General features: G+C 39.2%; 1 protein-coding gene across 5 annotated transcripts in view; it reads left to right on the top strand.

Annotated features, from left to right (window-relative positions):
• Window positions 1–92: 92 nt before the first annotated feature.
• NUP98 (nucleoporin 98 and 96 precursor) overlaps window positions 93–21,867 on the top strand; it is a 118,387-nt gene continuing 96,612 nt past the window's right edge. For 2 of the 5 annotated variants that reach the window (XM_072794396.1, XM_072794397.1), the window contains exons 1-7: window positions 97–459; window positions 12,317–12,420; window positions 16,387–16,488; window positions 16,592–16,768; window positions 18,671–18,810; window positions 20,353–20,460; window positions 21,500–21,680. In XM_072794396.1, coding sequence (XP_072650497.1) covers window positions 12,345–12,420; window positions 16,387–16,488; window positions 16,592–16,768; window positions 18,671–18,810; window positions 20,353–20,460; window positions 21,500–21,680 — 784 coding nt within the window. In that variant the 5' untranslated portion in view covers window positions 97–459; window positions 12,317–12,344. Of the gene's footprint in view, window positions 460–1,386; window positions 1,407–12,316; window positions 12,421–16,386; window positions 16,489–16,591; window positions 16,769–18,670; window positions 18,811–20,352; window positions 20,461–21,499; window positions 21,681–21,867 lie in introns of those variants that run through there. The other 3 variants (XM_072794398.1, XM_072794394.1, XM_072794395.1) reach the window with 3 other exon arrangements.

Consider the following 21,867-nt stretch of genomic DNA (forward strand, 5'->3'; position numbering starts at 1 on the left):
CAAGCCCGCCTCGCGGGGGCCTTGTGTGACGTCACGACTCGCCCCAGCCAATCGCGGCAGAGGGGGCGGGACTCCCTGTCCCTCCCACCGTCCCTCCCATTTCCCCCCCGTAACTCCTCCCGTTCCTCCTCTTCCCCCTCGCTCCTTCTCCCGAAGACCGCCCTCACGTTCGGTTTCAAAAGACCAGTTGCCCAATGAGTCGCAGGGCGGGCCTAGAGTGGCGGGGGCGTCTGCCAATGCGCAGGCAGCGAGGGCGGAGCGCCCGGGGCGAGCCTGTGACGGTAGGCGGCGTGTGACGCAGTCGGGCCCTCTGCGCGCTGCGCCCGAAGCGGCGGTCGGTGGCGGCGGTGGTATCGGCGGCGACGGTTTCGTGGCGGCCGCGCGCTGCTCCCCGAGCGGCGGGTGGCGGACGGGCCTAGGCCTTCACTCCTGACACTTCCCTTCCCCCACCGCACCGCGGTAAGTGGAGAGCCCGGGCGGTGGCGGCCCCGGACCGACAGGCTCCTCCTCCCCTCTGGGCGGGCGGGTGCGCGGGGCGTCCCAGGCCCTCCGCGCCGAAGTCTCGCGCCCGGGCGCGCACCTTCTGCCCCGAGGGAGGGGGCGGGGCCCGCGACCCCGCGGCCCCGCGGCCCCGAGGCCCCGAGGCCCGGCTCTGCGGGCGCTGGGAGGGGACCGAGGTCCGGGGAGCCAGGGCCCCGGGGTCTCCCGTGGCAGCCTGCGCTCGGGGAGCGTCCATGTATCTGGTGGTACTCATTCATTTGCCTGGCGGTGATTAGGTGGGCGGGCCCTTTGCGGGGGCCGCGTCTTAGGACCCTGAATAGGATCTCCCCAGCGCTTGCTTGGTTGACGGTCGTTCGGGACGGGCTTTAATTTGCCTTGACGTCTCCACGGGGGAGATGTGCAGCCCGGCGTTTCGGATGGGTGGGTCGGGAGTTTGTTAAGCTTTTTAACACAAGATCTGAGAATTAAGATCGATCTAGTGGAGTAAAAGGTTATTTTCTGCCCTCCCACGTGTTTCGTGTAAAGCTAGAGGAGGAGAAAGGTGGGATTTCTGGATTACTGTAGCTTTGGGGAACCTTAGAAATTAAGCCAATCCCCCTATCGTACATCACGTGCGAGTTTTATAGGTGGAGGAACTGAGGTCCAAAGAAGGGACAGGATTAGGATTAGCCTGTACCAGATCCGCCTCAGTCTAGAAATTTTTCTACTGTATCACTCTCCCTGGGTGTTCCATCCTCCTATTATTGAAGGTTCAATTTGGAACCTTTGGGGGGAGGGGGGTGGGGGCTTCGGTATTTAGAAGCAGCCTTCAACAGCGTTTCTGCGTGGTTACCAGTTCTGTTCGTGTTAAGGCAGAAACTTCATCTGCGGGACCCTAACCTAAACCATGAGAATTAAAAAGTTGGGTAAGGAATGTCGGTGATGTAAATGTATTGGAAACAAATGGATAAGACTCCCATGTCTGGCTAATTTCCTATTCCAAATCTGAAATTATTTGTGTCAGCTGCTGGGGACTCAGGAGACAGAATCCAGTTAGTGACTCATAAGAGTTTTGGAATAGAAAGCAGAAAATACAGACAAGACTTAGATAGGCAGCGGTAATTTTGTAGTTCTTGTACCTTGGAATTTATGGCTCCTTCCTGACAGAATTCAAAGTATTGTAGTGGGAAAAGGTGAGGAAATGAAACCTCTCTTTGGAAGCAGAAACTAACTGGAAGAAAAGAGCAGTGATCATCCCCTGTGACGACAGTCTTAGAAATTCAGCTTGTTAACTGGGAGACAGATGATCTATTCACTTGATGGAAGAAGTTAGGAGATTTAAAAAACAAAACCAGAACTCGGACAATTTGCAGGTACTGGGAAATACTTTGACAGAAAAAAAAAATTTTTTTTTTTGACTCTTCATTAAGATTTGAGGAAATTGAGTTAAAAGTTGCCACTTTGGTCTGTTCACACTGGTCATATCACATGTTCTTGTTTAGATGACAAAGCAAAAACTGAAAACTAGTGTGTAAGAGCAGAAGAGAACGGTAGTCTAAACACAGAAATGTGAAGAGTATATTTTCTGTGACATTTTCTCAGTTCAAGCATCACCCTCTTCTGGGAAGCCTTTCCTGGCATTCTGTCTCCAGCAAGCTTCCATAACACTTATTTGATACTTCTATTTATAGCACACATCATTTTGTATTTTAGCTGTTTATCTTATTAGACTGTGGTAAAATATTTTTATCTTTTTAAAAAAATTATTTATTTATTTTAGAGAGGTGGAAAGAGAGAGAGAGGGAGAGGGAGAATCCAAGCAGACTCCCTGCTGGTGTGGAGCCTGACTTGGGGCTCAAGCTCACAAACCTGAAATAATGACCTGAGCGAAATCAAGAGTTAGATGCTTAACTAAGTCACCCAGGCACCCATTTCTTCTCTTTGTATTCAGATTGCTTGCCACCTAATAGGCGTTCAGTGTTTACTTGAAGGGATAAATAGGGAGCAGGGAGCAGCTAAACCTAAAAATTGTCTATTAAAAGACTGATTATATGTGTGTTCCTGAAATATGGGGCCTAGATAAGAGGACTTACACCGTTCATATGTTTCGTGGTACTTTGGTACCTGACTTTATTCATGTCTCTACTAGTTCCTAGATAGTTGAAATCAAGCTTTTAGGGAACCAAATTAACAGCTCGGAAGAAATTGAGTATATTATTTTATTGTGATATTTTTATTGTAGTAATTAACCTAGGAAGTAAGGGTTACTACTAATGTTTAATTTCCAACAGAGTGCACATCTGTGATTATGCAGTTTGTTGAAAGGTTAGGGGCGGTCTAAGACATTTTTGGAGATTTAACAATATAGATATTAGAGTTAAGGTACCTAAACATTGTTTCTTAAGAATTTGGTGCGTTTCTTTTGGTTAGGAATTGAACCTAAGTATTTGGCATAGCATGTCTCTACAGAAGATTTTTCAGCCTCTGCACTGTTATCATTTTGGGGCAGGTAATTCCTTTTGTCTCAAAGCTATGTTTTGTATTGTAGGGTGTTTAGCAGCATTCCCCACCTTTACCCATTAAATATCCATAACACCTCCTCCCGGAGTTGTAATAATTTGGAAGGTCTCCAAACATTGTCAGATGTCCACCAGGAGGCAGAATTGCCCTGATTGAGAGATGACTGCTTTTGAGAAAACATTGCCTACCAATCTTTCATTAAATCATACCTTTATCTTGCCTGGTGTATGCTTGTCAAGTCAGCTAATAAATTGTGTCTTGTTAAAGTGTCCTTGAAAAACCCTTAAATTGTAAAAATCTGATATCAGGAAGCTGAAAAGCTGAGAGTCGCTTTCTTTATTTCTGGTAGCCTCCCTTTCTCTGTGATAGAAATCAAGGTTTTGTTTGAAAGGGGATAGGCCATTGGGAAAATCAAGCAATATCTATTTCTCTTTTCGTGGAAGAGGGCAAAAAGAGCTTGTAGTTGAATTGATGTAGTTAAATGTGGTGCTGTGAGATTCCATTATCTTTCCATTTCACTGAGACAGTTGATGTCATATGAATATGCATTGATCGGAAGTCTTGTCCCATTGTACTGTCACTGAGAATTGTCATATTGAAGAGTTTGTACTTAATATAAACTGTAATTCAGTTTGTACATAATTGGAATTTTGTAGTAGAGAAATAAAAATTATTAAGATATAGCTCTAATTAGCTAAGTCTAATACTAAGCCTGTGGGTTATAGGGTAAATTGGAAGATGTGAAACGAGTCCAGCAGATGAATTAGAGGGAGGCTATAGCAACAGTCTAGTATAGCAGTTCTCAACATTTGAAGTTTTGGGATTGCTTTATACTTTTAAAAATTATTGAAGATTCCAGACAGCTTTTGTTTTTTTTTGTTTTGTTTTGTTTTTATTTTTTTCTTTAAAAAAAATTTTTTTTTTTTTTATTTATGATAATCACACACAGAGAGAGAGGCAGAGACATAGGCAGAGGGAGAAGCAGGCTCCATGCACCAGGAGCCCGACGTGGGATTTGATCCCGGGTCTCCAGGATCACGCCCTGGGCCAAAGGCAGGCGCTAAACCGCTGCGCCACCCAGGGATCCCAACAGCTTTTGTTAAATGGGTTATATCTACTCATATTTACTATACTAGAGATTAAAGTTTTAAAGATTCATTGACTTAAAAAAATAAACTCATTTGTTAATGTAACAATTTTATGAAAAATTACTAAAAAAATTTTAGTGACAAGGCTGGTGGTGTTCTACTTGTTTGTAAATCTCTCTGATGTCTGGCTTATGAGAAGACCACTGGATTTGCAGATCTTTTGCATTCAGACAGGTGGTAAGTTGTTTTGGTTGAAGTATGTGAAGAAAATCCAGTTTCATACAGATGAGTAGATGGAAAAGAGGAATGTTTCAGCAACTTTTTCAAATAATTATAGATATTACCCTTGGACACTATAAATTATTCTAAAGATTTGTTGCAATATGGAATCTGAAGCCATATTATTGATTTTAGTACACCATTATATTAAAATTCATTGGTTTGTCTTGCACTTTTTTTTTTTTTAAGATTTTATTTATTAATGAGAGACAGAGAGAGGGCAGAGACACAGGCAGAGAGAGAAGCAGGCTCCATGCAGGGAGCCCCATGTGGAACTCAATCCCGCGACTCCAGGATCACACCCTGAGCTGAAGGCAGGAACTCAACTGCTGAGCCACCCAGGCATCCCTGTCTTGCACTTTGTTTTTTTTTTTTTTTTTTCCTGTCTTGCACTTTGAATGGATATTTACTCATGCATGATTTTATGATATCATACATTGGTTATTTAGAAATTATTAGTTCACTGGGTTATGTAGTTCTTTGAAATGTTGACAAATTATACAGTTAACATTTCCACCCGTCTTAAGATTTGGGAAGTTGACAAGCTCGTAGTAGCAGACACAATTCTAATTTTCAAATCTGAATAAACTATAGTTTGTCATTTATCCTCTAAAGTAAAAATGTTCCATGAAAAAAATCAGCTGGTTCAGCTTTCTACTAGGGTAATCACAAGGTGTTTTTCTTTGAGATAGCCCTTGTATTTCCATATACAGAAGTGCTTTTGAGTATTTCCCATTTCATTTCAAAGAATAATCACAGAATATTTTTTAAAAATGTGTACTGAAATGTCAGGAATACAGTCGGTAATTTTTACTGCTTCATCAAAGACATTCAAGTGAAGGTATATTTTTGCGTATGCTGTGTGTGGCAGTGAAGAATTCAGTGACTGTTTTACAGTTTCGGTCATTGTCCTGATTCATACTCCGGCTCCAGCAGTTTTATACACAATTGCTTTTGCACTCCAGTGCTGAGGTTAGTACAGCTTTAATAAAAAAAAGGTAAATAATGTCTTAGTATTATTATGAAAATAGTTTTGACTTCATGGACACCCTGGAAGAGGTCTCAAGGACTTTTAGGGGCCTTCAGGCCTCGCTTTCAGAATCTCTGATCTAGAAAGGACAATGATTTTTCACATTAGTTTGTACAGCTCTAAGCTTTGAAAGCGTTCAGCTGGTAGTTTTCTACTACACCTGTTCCTCTTTACTTCAGCCAGAGCAGCTTCTGCTTATGTCTGTTTTATGTATTTGGTTCCATGACTAAAAATATTTGAAAACCACTAATCAAGGGAAGAAAGAATTGGCTGAATTAGGACTCTTTGTTCAGGAAAGAAACAATTCATCCTTCATGAATGCATGTTGTACTCATCACTTCAAACCTTAGTTGCTTCCACGTGCTCATTTAACATAGAGACTTCTGGTATCTAGACATCTTACCTTTCTTGGTGGTTTAAGCTTCTTAAGAAATAGGTAAATGGATTTGTAGATTAAAGGTGACCTGTTGGGAATGAGACAAGGGGAGTGAGAAACGCGGAAGAAGATGAATGATCAGAGTGACCTCAGTGTGTGTGTGGAGGGGTGTGTGTTTTTGTTTACAGTGGTATTTTATTTTTGTATTAAATGGTCAGTAGAAGACATTGAAGTATCAGGAAATAATCTTATGTATGGTGTTCTAGCTATATTTTGTGCAGTCAAGGCCTAGAGTGAGGGGAAATTAATTTACATTTTTCTAACTAAAAATATTGTAAAAATATTTGTTGAAAAGCTAAACAAAAACCTGCTTTTGGATGTAGAAATTACTTTAAAAAATTAAAAATCTTGAAAAAAAAAACCAACCCACTTTTGAGGAGCTCTAGTTTGAGGCATTTTTGTCCTTCATTGTAGGTGGGATAATCCCTATTGTTCAATTGTAAATGTAGAGGTCTAAGAAGTTGAATATGTGACTAGTACAGCTACACAGTAGCAAATGGCAGAGTTTTTAAAATTCATTTTTAACTTTTTGAGTTAATTTTAGATTTACAGAGAATTGGAAGTGGTGGAGAGTTTTAAATACAGATTTGTCTTACTGGGAAATCTGATGTACTCCTTCCACTAGTTCTGTCAAATGAAGGTTATGTTAAGGGGATGAAAATGTTACTCAGCATCGTGAGGAAAGAAGCTCTATTAGATAATAAAGATTGTTTTTTAGTATATGTGCTGCTGAAGCAAGCACAATATAGATTGTTTTTAATTAATTTACACCCTAATGGAAGAAATTGAGCAAAATCCAGATGCTTTTTACTAGAGTAGTAAGTAAACAGCTCATACACTCAAGTGGCAGGTATGACAACATATTGCATAACTAAAAGCAGCTGGGAGGCATTAGTTTACGTAATTGGGTTTGCAAAGGGGGAGGGGAAGAGGGTGTGTTTTTATACTGATAAGAGTCTGAAGGGTCTGATCTGGGACAGTCTTTGTGAAATAGGTGAGGCTTGAACAGCAGTTTTTATTTTTTATTTTTATTTTTTTTTATTTTTAAGTAATCTCTGCACCCAGTGTGAGAGGTTCGAACTCACAACCCCGAGATCAAGAATCACACGCTCTACCCACTGAGTCAGGCACCTTAGCAATGTTTATTTATTATTATTTTTTTTAAGATTTTATTTTTTGATGTAATCGGTATACCCACCTTGGGGCTTGAATACAACCCCAAAATCCAAGAGTCACACACTCCACTGACTAAGCCAGCCAGGTGTACCTGAACAGCAATTTTTAGAAAGAAAAACTGGACATAGTTTTTAGAGAGAAAAATGAATGTTTTAACAAAGGGAATTGCTTGATCTGGGATTGATCATAGGAAGGATATAGTAAAATGAGGATAGCAGGTGATTTTGCTGGGCTGTGATATTAGATCATTAAGACTAAGCTAACTTCTCAGAATTCTACCTAACTCTCCTATCCCTCCTCTCTTGGTCAAGGCAAAACTCAATAGTCATTTTTTCCATTCAGTTTAACTATGGGTGATAATTCCTGCCTATTCTAGTATTTTGTGAAAATTAGACAAGAGGATATATAAAAAAGTACTTTGTAAACTGGGAAGTACTAGTTCATTCATCTAACAATTATTTATTGTTTTTGCTCTTTACTGAGTTTGATACAAAGGAACTCAGTGAAGTGGAAAGGAAAAATTGCTTCCCAGTTGTGTAACTTTCTGTTGTCAGAGAGCAGCAGCTTGCTTAGTCATTCAGATAGCACTTAAAATTGGCAATTGCTGGGTTGTTACCATGTTTCAGGGTCTGTCCACCACTTTGCTGGAAGAAAACTGGGTTTTGTCATTGTTCCCAGAGTTCACAAAGCTCACAAAAGTTGTATGTTATATCAGTTTATTAAGCTTCATATGGGGCAGTGGGGTAATACTGGACAATGGTGTCTTATTAAGGCTACTTCTTTCTTGTATCTGACAGTCTGTTTTTTGTCTTTTGTGTGTGTGTGTGTTTTTTTTTTTTTTTTTTTTAAGATTTTATCTATCTAGGGGTGCCTCTGTGGCTCAGTCAGTTGGGAGTCTGCCTTCAGCAGAGGTCATGATCATAGGTTCTTTGGATCGAGCCCTGCTTGGCAAGGGGCCTGCTTCTCCATCTCCCTCTGCCTACCACTCTCCCTGCTTGTACTCTTTCTTTCTCTCAGATAAATAAAACCCTTTAAAAAAAAAAAAAAAAAAGATTTTCTCTTCATTTCAGAGAGCAAAAGTCTGTGTAAGGTCGGGAGGGGCAGAGGGAGACAGAGAAGCAGACTCCCTGCTGAGCAGAAAGCTGGATGGCTCAATCCCAGGACCCTGAGGTTACTACTTGAGCCACAAGTGGCCCTTCTTGTTTCTGACAATCTGAATTATTAATTAGAAGATTGAGCACAGGGGCATCTGGGTAGCTCAGTCAGTTATAAGGCCTGACTTGATTTGGTCTCAGCTCAGGTCTTGATCTCAGGGTCATGAGTTCAAGCCCTGTTGGGCTCCACTCTGGATGTGGAGCCCACTTAAAAAAAAGATCAGCACAAAGAATGAAGTACATTTTTTAAGGGCATTGTCTTTTTGTATAGGACTATTTCATTTTAATTTTTCTTTCTAAAAATGTCATCAAAAAATTGTGATGAGTAAAGTACATTCATCCATAAAGAAAGTGGTTAATCTTTCCAGGAAAGTTCATCTAGGCCACATAAATTGTCCATAAAGAGCAAGCAATTATCTTTCTGATGACTAGAACTGTCGTGTTTGCCAGAGAAGTGTCTCTTTCCCCTGATAGTGCTGGATTAATATGCCAAATTTTGGTTTTATAGCTTCCTTATTTATAGTGAATGCAAAGTCATTTTTCCCATTAGTTGGCAGTGTTCTTTCTCTAGGAGCTCTAGGTGCTGTACACATAGCTAATAATCAAAAGTAGCTTTATGATCATGCCTCAATTTCACCATTTGTAAAATAAGGACTAAAAATACCTGCCTCTTTGGATTCTTGGGAGGTTTATATGAGATAATTTGTAAAATGTACTTAGGCATTGCCTGGGACACAGTGAAAGTTAAAATGTTAGCTAGTATTTCAATTTGGGCAAGGTTAATATGTTTGAAAGGATAAAGACTTGAATGTGTGCAATCCCTTTAAATTTTTTTTTATTGCCTTTAAACTTGAATGGATTTAGAAGTTCCACACATAGCAATCTCTAGGATTACTTCTCCCCCCATTTTTTTAAGAGAAAGGGAGAGCACAGCTGTGAGTGGGGGAAGGGCAGAGGCAAAGGAAGAGAGAGAATCTTAAGCTCTATGCAAGCAGGCTCCATGCTCAGCATGGAGCCAACTCAGAGCCCAGTCTCACAACCCCAAGATCGTGACCTGAGCCGAAATCAAGAATCACACGCTCTACCAAACTGAGCTAGCCAGGTGCCCATACTTTTTTTTTTTTTCCCAATGGAAAAATAGAGTTAATACAGATACCTGCATTCTCTAGATCTTTTGTTGCTGCTGTTAATAGAAGAAATAAACATGATAGAAAAGTTTGGGTCCTCTAAATTCTTTGCCCCATGTTTCATTTACCTTCATTTCTCCAGAGGCAAGCACTTTCATATATTTTTCTAGTCTCCCTCTTTACTCTATGTATATACATATCCATAAATAACAGTGTATTGTCTTTTCTATTTGACATAATCTGCCAAGTGTATCTTTTTGCAATTTGCTTTTTTTTTTTTTTTTTTTTTCATTTTCATTCTTTTGCTTGAAATAACTCTCAAGGGTAACTTTGTCCAAATGTTCTGGTGGTGTCCTCATCTTGATACCATATCCTGGGTATATATGTAGCAGAGTGCTCTGGTTTGCTTGTTTAGCTAGATAATTTAAAGTTAGTGACACCTACCTATGAACTGATAAGTACATTTATGAATGCTTACCATATGAGGGGAGCTGGGCTTTGGTGTTAAAATATTAAGGCCAGATAGGATAGGTATACAAATGCCATTTTTACCTGTGCACTGTATTTATCTGGTGCTCATTTCTTTTTTTTTTTTTTTTTAAGGTTTTATTTATTTATGAGAGACAGAGAGAGGCGCAGAGACACAGGCAGAGGGAGAAGCAGGCTCCATGTAGGGAGCCCGATGTGGGACTCGATCTCGGGTCTTCAGGATCACGCCTTGGGCTGAAGGCGGCGCTAAACTGCTGAGCCACCGGGGCTGCCCTAAAAGCCCAATTTGTACACTTTGTGACACCTGTTAAATTGGCAAGGCAGGAAACTTCAGATCTTATTACTAAGAGAAATGGCGATTACATGAAATAGAGCCTCTGGTTCCAAGAAAAGCCTTTCTAAATACAAAAGTTTACACCCCATCCATTTCTAGAATGGGGTCTGAAAGGATTGTGTTTTGAAAAATTTGCTGAACTACTGGTTTCAGTGAGCTTTGTTTAATTGGAATTCTTAAATTCTTGGATGTTGGGAGAAAGAACTGTGTGTTGGAATTTTTTTTCCTAAAGGAGTATAGGGGACAGAATGTTGATTTTTGTAAAACCATTAGGTATTTAGGGACATCTTCATATTTTCCAAAGTTCCACAAAAAGTTTTGTTTATTAGAATAACTAAGTATTAAAGGGACACCAGGACATTGTGGGGAGCACCTCTCAGTGTTGTATTTAATTCTATTATATGAATGTGAATGAGGTATGATTTTACTAGAAGAAAAAACTTCCATCATGTGTATATAATAGAAAAATCATCCTACCTGTCACAAAGTCCAGATAAGCATGATTGGCTATTTTCTGAGACTTTAGGTTAAAAATACGTAGTTTACTCAGTATTTTCTTGTCTCCTGGCTGATAAGTGGTAGTGGATATCATAAGTTTAAGGAAAATGTATCAGAGGGACAGTGTTTACTTTTGTTTTTTTTTAAAGATTTTTATTTATCCATTCATGAAAGACACATACACACAGAGGGGCACAGAGACACAGGCAGAGGGAGAAGCAGGCTCCATCCAGGGATCCTGACATGGGACTCAATCCCAGGTCTCCAGGATCATGCCCTGGGCTGAAGGCGGAGCGAAACCCCTGAGTCACCGGGGCTGTCCCAGTGTTTACTTTTGAATAGACTATACCTTTAACTTGTTTTTTATACAGATCTGGGAGAGGGAAGCCAAACTTCTCTTTTGTACTTGTTGGAACACTTTGGTCCAACTCATTAAGTGCATAGTTTGGATACTGGAACGGAATCATTCATATGAGGTGGGGGATTTTCACCAAAAATTTTCTTTAATGTTCCCAAAGATAGATAAGTAGGGGACAGAAAGATGCTCTTAAGTAGTCTCAGAGAGTGTCAGGGCACCAGCATCTCTGGGATTTGGAGATGGGACGCATAATTTAAAGAACATTTTTTTTTAAAGATGTTATGTATTTATTTGAGAGAGAGAGAGAGAGCCCAGCCTGCATGAATGAGAGAGGGAGGAGGAGGGAGCAGGAGAAGGGGAGAGGGAGAAGCAGACTCCCACTGAGCAGGGAGCCCCATGCAGGGCTCAGGCTCAGACCCAGGACCCTGGACCCTGATACCATGACCTGAGCTGAAGGCAGACACTTAACCAAGCCACCCAGGCACCACAAAGAACATTTAATATTACAGCATTTTATATTCCAAAAAAAAAAAAAAAAAGAGGGCAAAAAAACTTTACAGTGCAAACTACAGAAAATAAAGCCTGATGAAAATTTTAACTTCTCAGGTGGTTGTGATAGGAGAGTATCATGGTAATTTTTAATGGTTATTGTGCATAACTTCCTAGATTGGCATAGTGGACCAGAAATCTTCATTAAAAGAAAGTTCATTAAAAGGGAACTTTTTATTTATTTATTTATTTATTTATTTATTTATTTATTTATTTATTTATTTATGATTTTATTTATTTATTCATAGAGACGCAGAGAGAGAGAGGCAGAGACAGAAGCAGGCACCATGCAGAGAGCCTGACATGGGACTCATCCAGGGTCTCCAGGATTGCGCCCTGGGCTACAGGTGGTGCTAAACCACTGCGCCACCTGGGCTGCCCAAAAGGGAACTTTAAAAGAAAAAAGGTCAAAAAACATTGTTTTTAAAGGGAAGATTGTTGATGGGATCTGAAGTTTAACTTCACATTATTGTACTAATAATTCAGCCCAATTTTATTTTATTTTTTTTTTTAAGATATTTAAGAGAGTGTGCACACAAGCAGAGGGAGAGGCATTAGAAGAGGGGGAAGCAGGAGGGAGCCCAATGAATGCAGGGCTGGATCTCAGGACCATGACATGAGCCAAAGGCCAATGCTTAACCCTTAGCTCAATTTTAGAAAATCTTCTATCATACAGAGTTTTAGGATATTAAATGTGAACATTATGCTATAGTTTGGATAAATTTGTAAAGTACATTTTTTTTTAAAGAATTATGTTGTATTCTGTGGTCTTTAAAAGGTGATAATTTTTTCTTTCAGCTTTCTGAAGCAAAGACTCATTTTGAAGATGTTTAATAAGTCATTTGGAACACCCTTTGGGGGTGGCACTGGTGGCTTTGGCACAACTTCAACATTTGGACAGAGTAAGTTTTACAAAGAACCAAAGAAGGGAAAAAACTTAAGCTATTCTAATTAAGAACAAATCCATTCTGATGGCTGAAATAAACACAAGGAATATCAAGTGCTGGCAGAGGTGGAGAGAAAAAGGAACCCTTCCTTGCCCACTCTTGGTGGGGATGTAAAATGGTGCAGCCACTGTGAAAAACAGTATGGAAGTTCCACAAAAAATTAAAAATAGAATTGCCCGATGATCCAGCAACTGTACTACTAAGTATTTTACCCAAAGAATACCAAAACACTAACTAGTGTACATAGGAGTGCACTAAGATATGTGCACCCCTATGTTTATTGCAGCATTATTTGCAATAGCCAAGATATGGAAACAATCCAAGTTTTCATAGATTGATGAATTGATAAAGAATATGTGATGCACACACACACACACACACACACACACGTAAAGTGGAATATTATTCAGTCACAAAAAAAGAATGAGCTCTTGCCATTTGTAGCAACATGGATGGACCTAGAGGGTATAATGCTAAGTGAAGTAAGTCAGAGAAAGACAAATACCATGATTCCTCTCATGTGGAATTTAAGAAACAAAACAAATGAACAAAGAAAAAAGACTAAAGCACATACTTTTAAATACAGAGTCTGAAACTAATGAAACTGAAATGAATGTAACACCATGTGTTAATTATACTTGGATAAATATTTATTTATTTGTTTTTAAATTTTTTTTTTTTTAAGATTTTATTTATTGATTGATGAGAGACACACAGAGAGAGAAAGAGGCAGAGACACAGGCAGAGGGAGAAGCAGGCTCCATGCAGGGAGCCCGATGTGGGACTCGATCCTGGGTCTCCAGGATCACGCCCCTGGCTGAAGGTGGCGCTAAACCTCTGAGCCACTGGGGCTGCCCTTGAATAAATATTTAAAAAAACAAATCATTCTGATTGCTTTAGATAGGAATTTTTTTTTTTTTTTTTTAGGATTTTATTCATGAGAGACACAGAGAGAGACACAGGCAGAGGGAAAAGCAGGCTCCATGCAGGGAGCCTGACGTGGGACTCAATCCCGAGTCTCCAGGATCACACCCTGGGCTGAAGTCAGTGCTAAACCGCTGAGCCACCCGGGCTGCCCAGGAATTTTATTCATACTTTGGTCTTATAACAAGTTCTCTGATAAATGACCAGATAAGATCTTGTTAGAAATTTCTTTTTTTAATTTTTTTTTTTATTTATTTATGATAGTCACACACAGAGAGAGAGAGAGGCAGAGACACAGGCAGAGGGAGAAGCAGGCTCCATGCACCGGGAGCCCGACGTGGGATTCGATCCCGGGTCTCCAGGATCGCGCCCTGGGCCAAAGGCAGGCGCCAAACCGCTGTGCCACCCAGGGATCCCTTGTTAGAAATTTCTAAGACAATAGAAATAAGTTCTGAGTTTTCATGGTTTTTTGATCATTCATAGAAGGTCCTTGAATTTTTTTTTTTTTTTTTTTTTTTTTTTTTGAGAGCGAGCAAGAGTGAGCATTCATATGAGCCGGGTGGGGGGTTGGTTAAGGAGACTGGCAGAGGGAAAGAGAAAAATTTTTTTTAAAGAATTGATGTATTTGAGAGAGAGCACAAGCTGGAGGTGGGGGGGGGGGTAGGACAGTGGGGGGAGGGCAGAGGGAGAGGGAGAAGTAGACTTCTCATTGAGCAGTGAGCCTGACAAGGGGCTCTATCCTAGGACCCTGAGATCATGACCTGAGCTGAAGGCAAATGCTTAACCTATTGAGCCACCCAGGTGCCCCTTCTTGTCCTTTTCTTTTTTTTTTTTAAAATAGGCTCCACACCCAATATGGGGCTTGAACTCATGACCCTGAGACCAAGAGTCACATGATCTACCAACTGAGCTAGCTAGGTGCCCCCCCCCCAAAATATTTTATTAATTGGTTCTTGTAGCAAAAAGTTACTGTGTTAATGATTTTTAGACCAGGAAATAATCTCTTTATATTGTAGTAAAAAAAAATGCAGTTATTGAATAGATTGTGAGATTTGTTCTGAATAATACATGACATTCAGAAATAAAACTGTTAAAATGCCGAGATCCCTAATACCCACCAGCCCTCCTAAGATCCACTTCCCTTTCTACTCAGTATTGTACATGATACTAGTTGCCTGTAGCAATGCTTATTAATTCACATTTAAACTTGTAGTTTAAAATTTTAGACTTAGACAAAAGTAAAAAGAATGGTATAATGAACTCTCATGTACTTATCTCTCAGCTTCAGCAATCACGATTTTCCTAGTCTTGTTTTTATCCTTCTCTCTTTAGGGGAAGAGTATTTGAACAGACTTATTTTAATGCAAATCCCCAGAAACTTTTTTTTTTTTAAAGATTTTATTTATTTATTCATGAGAGACCCGGAGAGAGAGGCAGAGACATAGGCAAAGGGACATAGGCAGAGGGTCCTTGATCCCAGGACCCTGGGATCACGCCCTGAGCTGAAGGCAGATGCTCAACCTCTGAGCCACCCAAGCGTCCCCAGAAACTTTCTCCTAACTGGTGGGGATTTTTTAAAAGTATAACTTCCAAACTTCCTTAATTATATGTAATAAAAAATACAATAGAGGAAATTTTTTTCTTTTTTTTTTTAATATTTATTCATGAGAGAGAGAGAGAGAGGGGCACAGGCACAGGCAGAGGGAGAAGCAGGCTCCATGCAGGGAGCCTGATGTGGGACACCATACCAGGTCTCCAGAATCAGGCCCTGGGCTAAAGGGGGCGCCAAACCGCTGAGCCACCCGGGCTGCCCTTTTTTTTTTTTCAACTCTCTTCTGACCTTTTTACTTTTAAGGATTTTAAAAAATTATTTATTGGGGGGAGAGAGCATGTACAAGCATGAATGAGGGGAGGGGCAGATTCCCCACTGAGCAGGGAGCCCAGTGCAGGGCCACGCTCTTGACCCGGGGATCATGATCTGAGGTTAAGCAGACACTTAAGCAACTGAGCGACCCAGGCACCCTACCCTGCTTTTGACTTCTTAAAATACTGTGTACATCTAGGTCCTTGGCTTTTTAACAAACAGTGCCCATTATAATTACTCGTGGAATTGGTTTTTTTTTTTTTTTTTAAGAACATCTTTTCTTTCATAGAAGTATGGAACTAGTGCATCTTGGTTGGAACCTCAGCATGTATATTTTGAAAAACCTTCCCAAGTCATTCTGATGCCGTTCCTCTAAAAAAGAACCATTCATTCCATTGACTATGGAATGCATGATGCCTGGAAAGAACTTAACGCTTTCATTGTTTAAAATCTATCTATCTATCTATCTATCTATCTATCTATCTATCTATCTATCTATTTATTTTTATTTATTTATTTATTTATTTATTTATTTATTTATTTATTTATTTATTTATGAGAGACGCAGAGAGAGAGAGGCAGAGACATAGGCAGAGGGAGAAGCAGGCTCCATGCAGGAAGCCTGATGTGGGACTCAATCCCAGGACCCCAGGATCATGCCTTGAGCCAAAGGCAGACGCTCAACTGCTGAGCCACCTAGGCGTCCCTTTAATTTTTTTTTTTTTAATTTAAATTCAATTTGCCAACATAGCGTAAAACACCCAGTGCTCATCTCAGGTGCCTTTCTAACACTAATTTTGATTACTTTATTTTTGACTGTAGCTCAGATTCACTAGTTATCGTGGCACACTTTTTTTTTTTTTTTTTTTTTTATAATCCTGTCAACACCTCTTTTTGTTTTTTTCACCTGGATCAATGAATAAAATGTCTGGCTCAATTTTAACTCTATAATTTGTAGTCTGATGGAATTTTGAGAAAGTCGTTTTCAGATTAGACCCGTGATCCTATTCAAACACAGAATGTTAGGAAATACTAAAATACAAATTCAAAAAAAAAAAAAGGAAATACTAAAATCCTTTTCATCGGGTCATCTGATTTAGATTTTATTTTGACCTTGGATTTTGCTTTTTCAGACACTGGGTTTGGCACTACTAGTGGAGGGGCATTTGGAACATCTGCATTTGGTTCTAGCAACAATACTGGAGGCCTCTTTGGAAATTCACAGACCAAACCAGGTAGGGGTTTTACTCGGATTACAGTTGGTTTGTTCATAGCTGGTATAGGGCTTCAGTTCCAATCCATCTATTTAATTGTTTTTTCCTCTTTCCATCTCCCCAGGAGGATTATTTGGTACTAATTCATTTAGTCAGCCAGCTACTTCCACAAGCACTGGCTTTGGGTTTGGCACATCAACAGGAACATCAAATAGCTTGTTTGGAACTGCAAGTACAGGGACCAGTCTCTTCTCATCCCAAAACAATGCCTTTGCACAAAATAAACCAACTGGCTTTGGAAGTAAGTAGGAGGACATCATTGGACTTCTGCATGCAATAATTTGATTTGCTTATTGAATGCATTCTTTCTTCTTTTCCTGTGTTCCTTTATCTCCTTTTTCTACCAGACGGCAAAAACATTCAAAATGTATTGAAAAGTTTAATGGGCTGGAAAGGAGATTACCTCTCCAAGAGTGGAAATCTGAGAAGCACTAGTATTTTAAGGGGATATGCAGAGGAAGAGGCTCCTGATATAGAATGACCAGAGATTGGGTGAAAAGCCAGGTCACAGTAATGTCTTAAGTGTTAGGAGAATTTCAAGGAGAAATGCATGTGGTCAGCCATATTGTACTTCAAGGGCACCTTCTTGCCTCTGATTCACATTGGGTACAAGACACTTTTAAAGCAGGAATGGAAAAAAAAAAAAAAACAAAATAAAGCAGGAATGACAGATACTGAATGTGACATGGTTACTCTTCCACTCCATATCTATCCTTATCCATGGCAGATGTTTTGTTGTTTTATTTAAGTGGGCTCCACACCTAGTGGAGGGCTTGCACCTACAACCCTGAGATCAAGACCTGAGCTGAAGCCAAGAGTCAGATGCTTAACTGACTAAGTGACCCAGGTGCCCCCATGGCAGATGTTTTTAATTGATGGTTTCTTTCTCTTTAAGTCTAAATGTGGCCTAGGGGTGCTTCTCCAGACAGTACATTGAGATAACCACTACTAGCTAAATAGATATGCTGTGTGTTTTGAGGCATTCCCAGTGCAAAAGTGTAGCAGAATGAAAAGTCAGCCAGCTATCAATATTTCACAAAGGGAAAGTTGCAGCAGTATTAAAGTATTTTAACCACGACAATTTAAAATGCAATTTAAAGTGCTAATTCAAAAGCACTTGAATTAGTTTACTTGAAACCATACATTAGGACATGTTTTTAGAAAAGAAATAGTTTGTCAGTGAGAAAACACATTCACCTTAAATTGGTAATTAGGGTGTCACTTACTATTAAATATTGGCAGATAACCTTATTTCTTACTGATACTTCTGCACCTATGTATAACTTCTTGAGAACCAGTATTTCTCTTACTTTGAAAAGCATATTCCTTAGATAACAATTAAATTCGCTTTTACATAATTTTTTGAAAATCAGCTTTTTGGAAAAGTAAGACAATCAGGATTTATTCTGTAAAATAGTCAACATGCCTACTAATTTTTCTAAATTATTTTTCTGGGCAAAGTTATGTATTAACCTGTCTGGTTCACCTAATAGGACTTTTGAACTTTTTGGTTCTTTGTACATGTTCATATTAATATATGTAAAGAAAATTTACTGTGACCCCTGTTGAATTCAAGAGACAAGTTCATTCAGCATGTAATCTTATCAAGAAAGGAGAAATGAGATAAAATTTATGATGAAATAGAGTACTATTTCTTTTCACTTATCTTCCATGTTGGCCCAAGAAGAACTTTATAGGCACTTAGCTGACAAAAGGATTCAGATTTTGTTTCATTTCAAAGTTGGGAGCTTAGAATTATGTATGTGTCTTATGAAATACCTGTTTGAACATCCTTGCTAGGGAGACTTTTTTTTTTTCTTTTTTAAAAAGATTTTATTTATTCATGAGAGAGACAGAGAGAGAGAGAGAGAGAGAGGCAGAGACATAGGCAGAGGGAGGAGCAGACTCCTCGTAGGGAGCCTGATGCAGGAATCGATCCCAGCACCCCTGGACCACTACATGGAATGGAAGGCAGGCACTCAACGACTGAACCACCCAGGCATCCTGCTAGGGAGACTTGAAAAATAGAAAAATTGAGGATGTAAAAGTAATGCTGCTATGGCATCATAGCCCAATTCCAAGATAACTTACAGATTCTTAAATTCTTAACTGTTGCCATCTTCTTTTTCTTCCTAATTTACAGATTTTGGAACAAGTACTAGCAGTGGGGGACTTTTTGGTACTACAAATACAACCTCCAATCCTTTTGGTAGCACATCTGGTTCTCTCTTTGGGCCAAGTAGTTTTACAGCTGCTCCTACTGGAACCACTATTAAGTTCAATGTAAGTATTTTCTTCCAGTCTTTGTGGAATATATTACCCTTCCATTTGTATATATCTCTTTGTAGGATGAATTGTAAGATTTCTCTTTTCCAGTTATGCACAGTTTAGTCTCACTCTTCTTGAAAGATACGTTAAGAACAAAATCTGTAAATATTTATATGGTAGGTAGGAAAAGTCATGAAACATAAATCTTGATTATATGTTTTTGAATCATGCTCAACCCAATCAAATTTATATTCATAAGGTTGATTGCAATAGGTAGTATGAGGTTGAACTTGTATTTACTGCATTCATAACTTGCTTCTGAATGATCAACCATTCCTTACATACATAAAGGAATGAGGGGGCAAACTAAAAAAAATATTGAAAATAGGGTCTCTTTAAGGAGATAGAATAACTCATCAGTATTCCGTTTGCCAATGAAAAATAAAACTTTTGATGAAATGTCAAATGGGGCAATAGAGTTTAATGTTTTCTTTGGCTTTTTTGAGACGACTTGGTAGAGGGTTAGAGTAGAAGATTTGTTAATGAAAATGTATGGAATACTACTTGATGCAAGATACCACTTGATGTGATTGATTGGGAGATATTTAGAATAGGCTGGAGTTGCAATTAGCCTAAAGAAAACCTGGGAAAAATAGGTCTTGGCTTAACTTCTTGTTAAAACTTATTCTAGGAAATGAAGAATTTCTCAGGTAAGGTGGTGAAGTCCTAATACTAAATTTAGAAACCTAAATTTAAAATAAAATTAAATATAAATGATAGTGAAAAATACTGTGTGTTATCTCCTGGAAAGTACAATAATTAAGAAAACTGACAGTACATGGAGAAATCTTTTAGTTATAGATTGTTCCTTTTTCCTCATAAGGTTATAGGGAAAAAATCCAGGCTTCCATATTTTTTTTATTTTTATTTTTTTTATTTTTTTTTAATTTTTATTAATTTATGATAGTCACAGAGAGAGAGAGAGGCAGAGACAGAGGCAGAGGGAGAAGCAGGCTCCATGCACTGGGAGCCCGATGTGGGATTCGATCCCAGGTCTCCAGGATCGCGCCCTGGGCCAAAGGCAGGCGCCAAACCGCTGTGCCACCCAGGGATCCCCCATATTTTTTTTTAAAAGGATTTTTACTTATTTGAGAAAGAGCAGAGAGGGAGAGGGAGAAGCAGACTCCCTGCTGAGCGGTGAGCCCACTGTGGGGCTCAATCCCAAGACCCTGAGATCATGACCTGAGCCACCCAGGCCGGAAGTCCCTTAAGTGTATTTTAGCAGATAATTAGATAGCTTAGTTATGGGCTTAATGCCTGTGATAACAATTATTGAGATTGATTTATTTAGATAACCTTGACATAAGGAGAGGAGAGATCAGAAATACAATATATTTAATTAAGTGCCCTTGAAACTATCTTGTTTAGCAGAAGACCTATAAGACTGGTTACTGTAGAGTTCAGTGATTGAAGAATTGTCTTTGAGATTAGGGATTTAACGTTTGGAATTAAACATTTGCTTTAGACTTTCATATTTGCCTTTATCTTCCTTTGCAGCCTCCAACTGGTACAGATACTATGGTTAAAGCTGGAGTTAGCACGAACATCAGTACCAAGCATCAGTGTATTACTGCTATGAAAGAATATGAAAGCAAGTCACTAGAGGTCAGTAAAATGCAATACAGAATATCAGCCTAACCTTTTGATTCTATTGGAAGGCAGCTTTTAAAAATGTTTTATTTTTAAGATTAAGAGGTTCACACTGGGTTTATGTAAAAAAAACTAGTGACATTTTTAAGTAAGCTCTATGCCCGAGATTAAGAGTCACATGCTTTCCTGACTAAGCCAGCCATGCGCCCCACAACCAAATTCTTTTTTTGAATTAACGTATTGTTTATACATCTCTTGTTTTAGGCAGGGCAATATTTAGCTGTATGTACTGGTATGGTTTTATTAGTCTATTGTGATTTTATGTTGCTTACTCACATTTCACCACCCCCTACCCCCGCAAAGGTAACCAAAGGTAACCACTATTGTGACTGCCCATGTTGTCCTCATTTCAAACTTTATACAGCTGGAATCTTACATTACATACCAAGCTAAGTTTGTTTTTCCACATTGTGAGATTTATCCATGGTATTGCATGAGGTTACAGTTTGTTCATTCTTATTACTAAGTGATAGGTAGTGTGTTGTATATTTTGAGTGTTATGCATGATTGTAGCTTTTGTTTCTTCTACATCCCAAACTGTACTTGCTTTATTGGAGTATATAGAAACGTCCTGACTTGTGAGACAAAACTGTTAATGTTAAATTTTATCCCTTCTTGCCCTAATTTTCTAAGACCTCTTACCCCACCCTAGAATCCTTGGATAATTTTTACATTTGGAGTGGGAGTAGATAAGTTTATTATATAGCATTCTATTAGAAGAAAGCATTATTGCTTTTAAGAGATAATTAAAATTAAGATATGGTTGGTCCTTTGGCCTGTAGTTTTAGTGATTGTGGTATGGATTTTAATGTCCACTCTACATTATTGACAGTGTTTTTCTGTAATGATATTGTTAATGTTCTGTAGTTTCTGGTTTTTAGTCATGGTTCCTATGTGAACATGGAAATTGAATTCTAAATTTTAGGTATTTAGTTTCCTAAATAATTTTTTGGGCTGCCTTTTAAGGTGGGAAATATGCTTTTCTTTCCTCTAGGAACTTCGTTTAGAGGATTATCAGGCAAACCGGAAAGGCCCGCAGAACCAAGTGGGAGCAGGTACCACAGCTGGCTTGTTTGGGTCTTCTCCAGCCACCTCCAGTGCAACAGGACTCTTCAGCTCCTCTACCACTAATTCAGGCTTTGCATATGGTCAGAACAAAACAGCCTTTGGAACTAGTAAGCACTTGGCATCATATTGAGCCATATTGATGAGGGATAGACAACTATAAAAGTAAAACATAATTGTCATTTTTTTGATAAATGCTATGGAGAAAAATAATTCAGGGGTGGTGGAGGAATAGTGTGTCTGATGTGTGTGTGTCGGGGGGAAAGAAATAGTTTTAGATAAAGGTGGTTAAAAGGT

This window comes from Canis lupus, chromosome 23 (genome assembly GCF_048164855.1).
Source record: "Canis lupus baileyi chromosome 23, mCanLup2.hap1, whole genome shotgun sequence".
In the NCBI taxonomy this organism is placed as follows: Eukaryota; Metazoa; Chordata; class Mammalia; order Carnivora; family Canidae; genus Canis; species Canis lupus.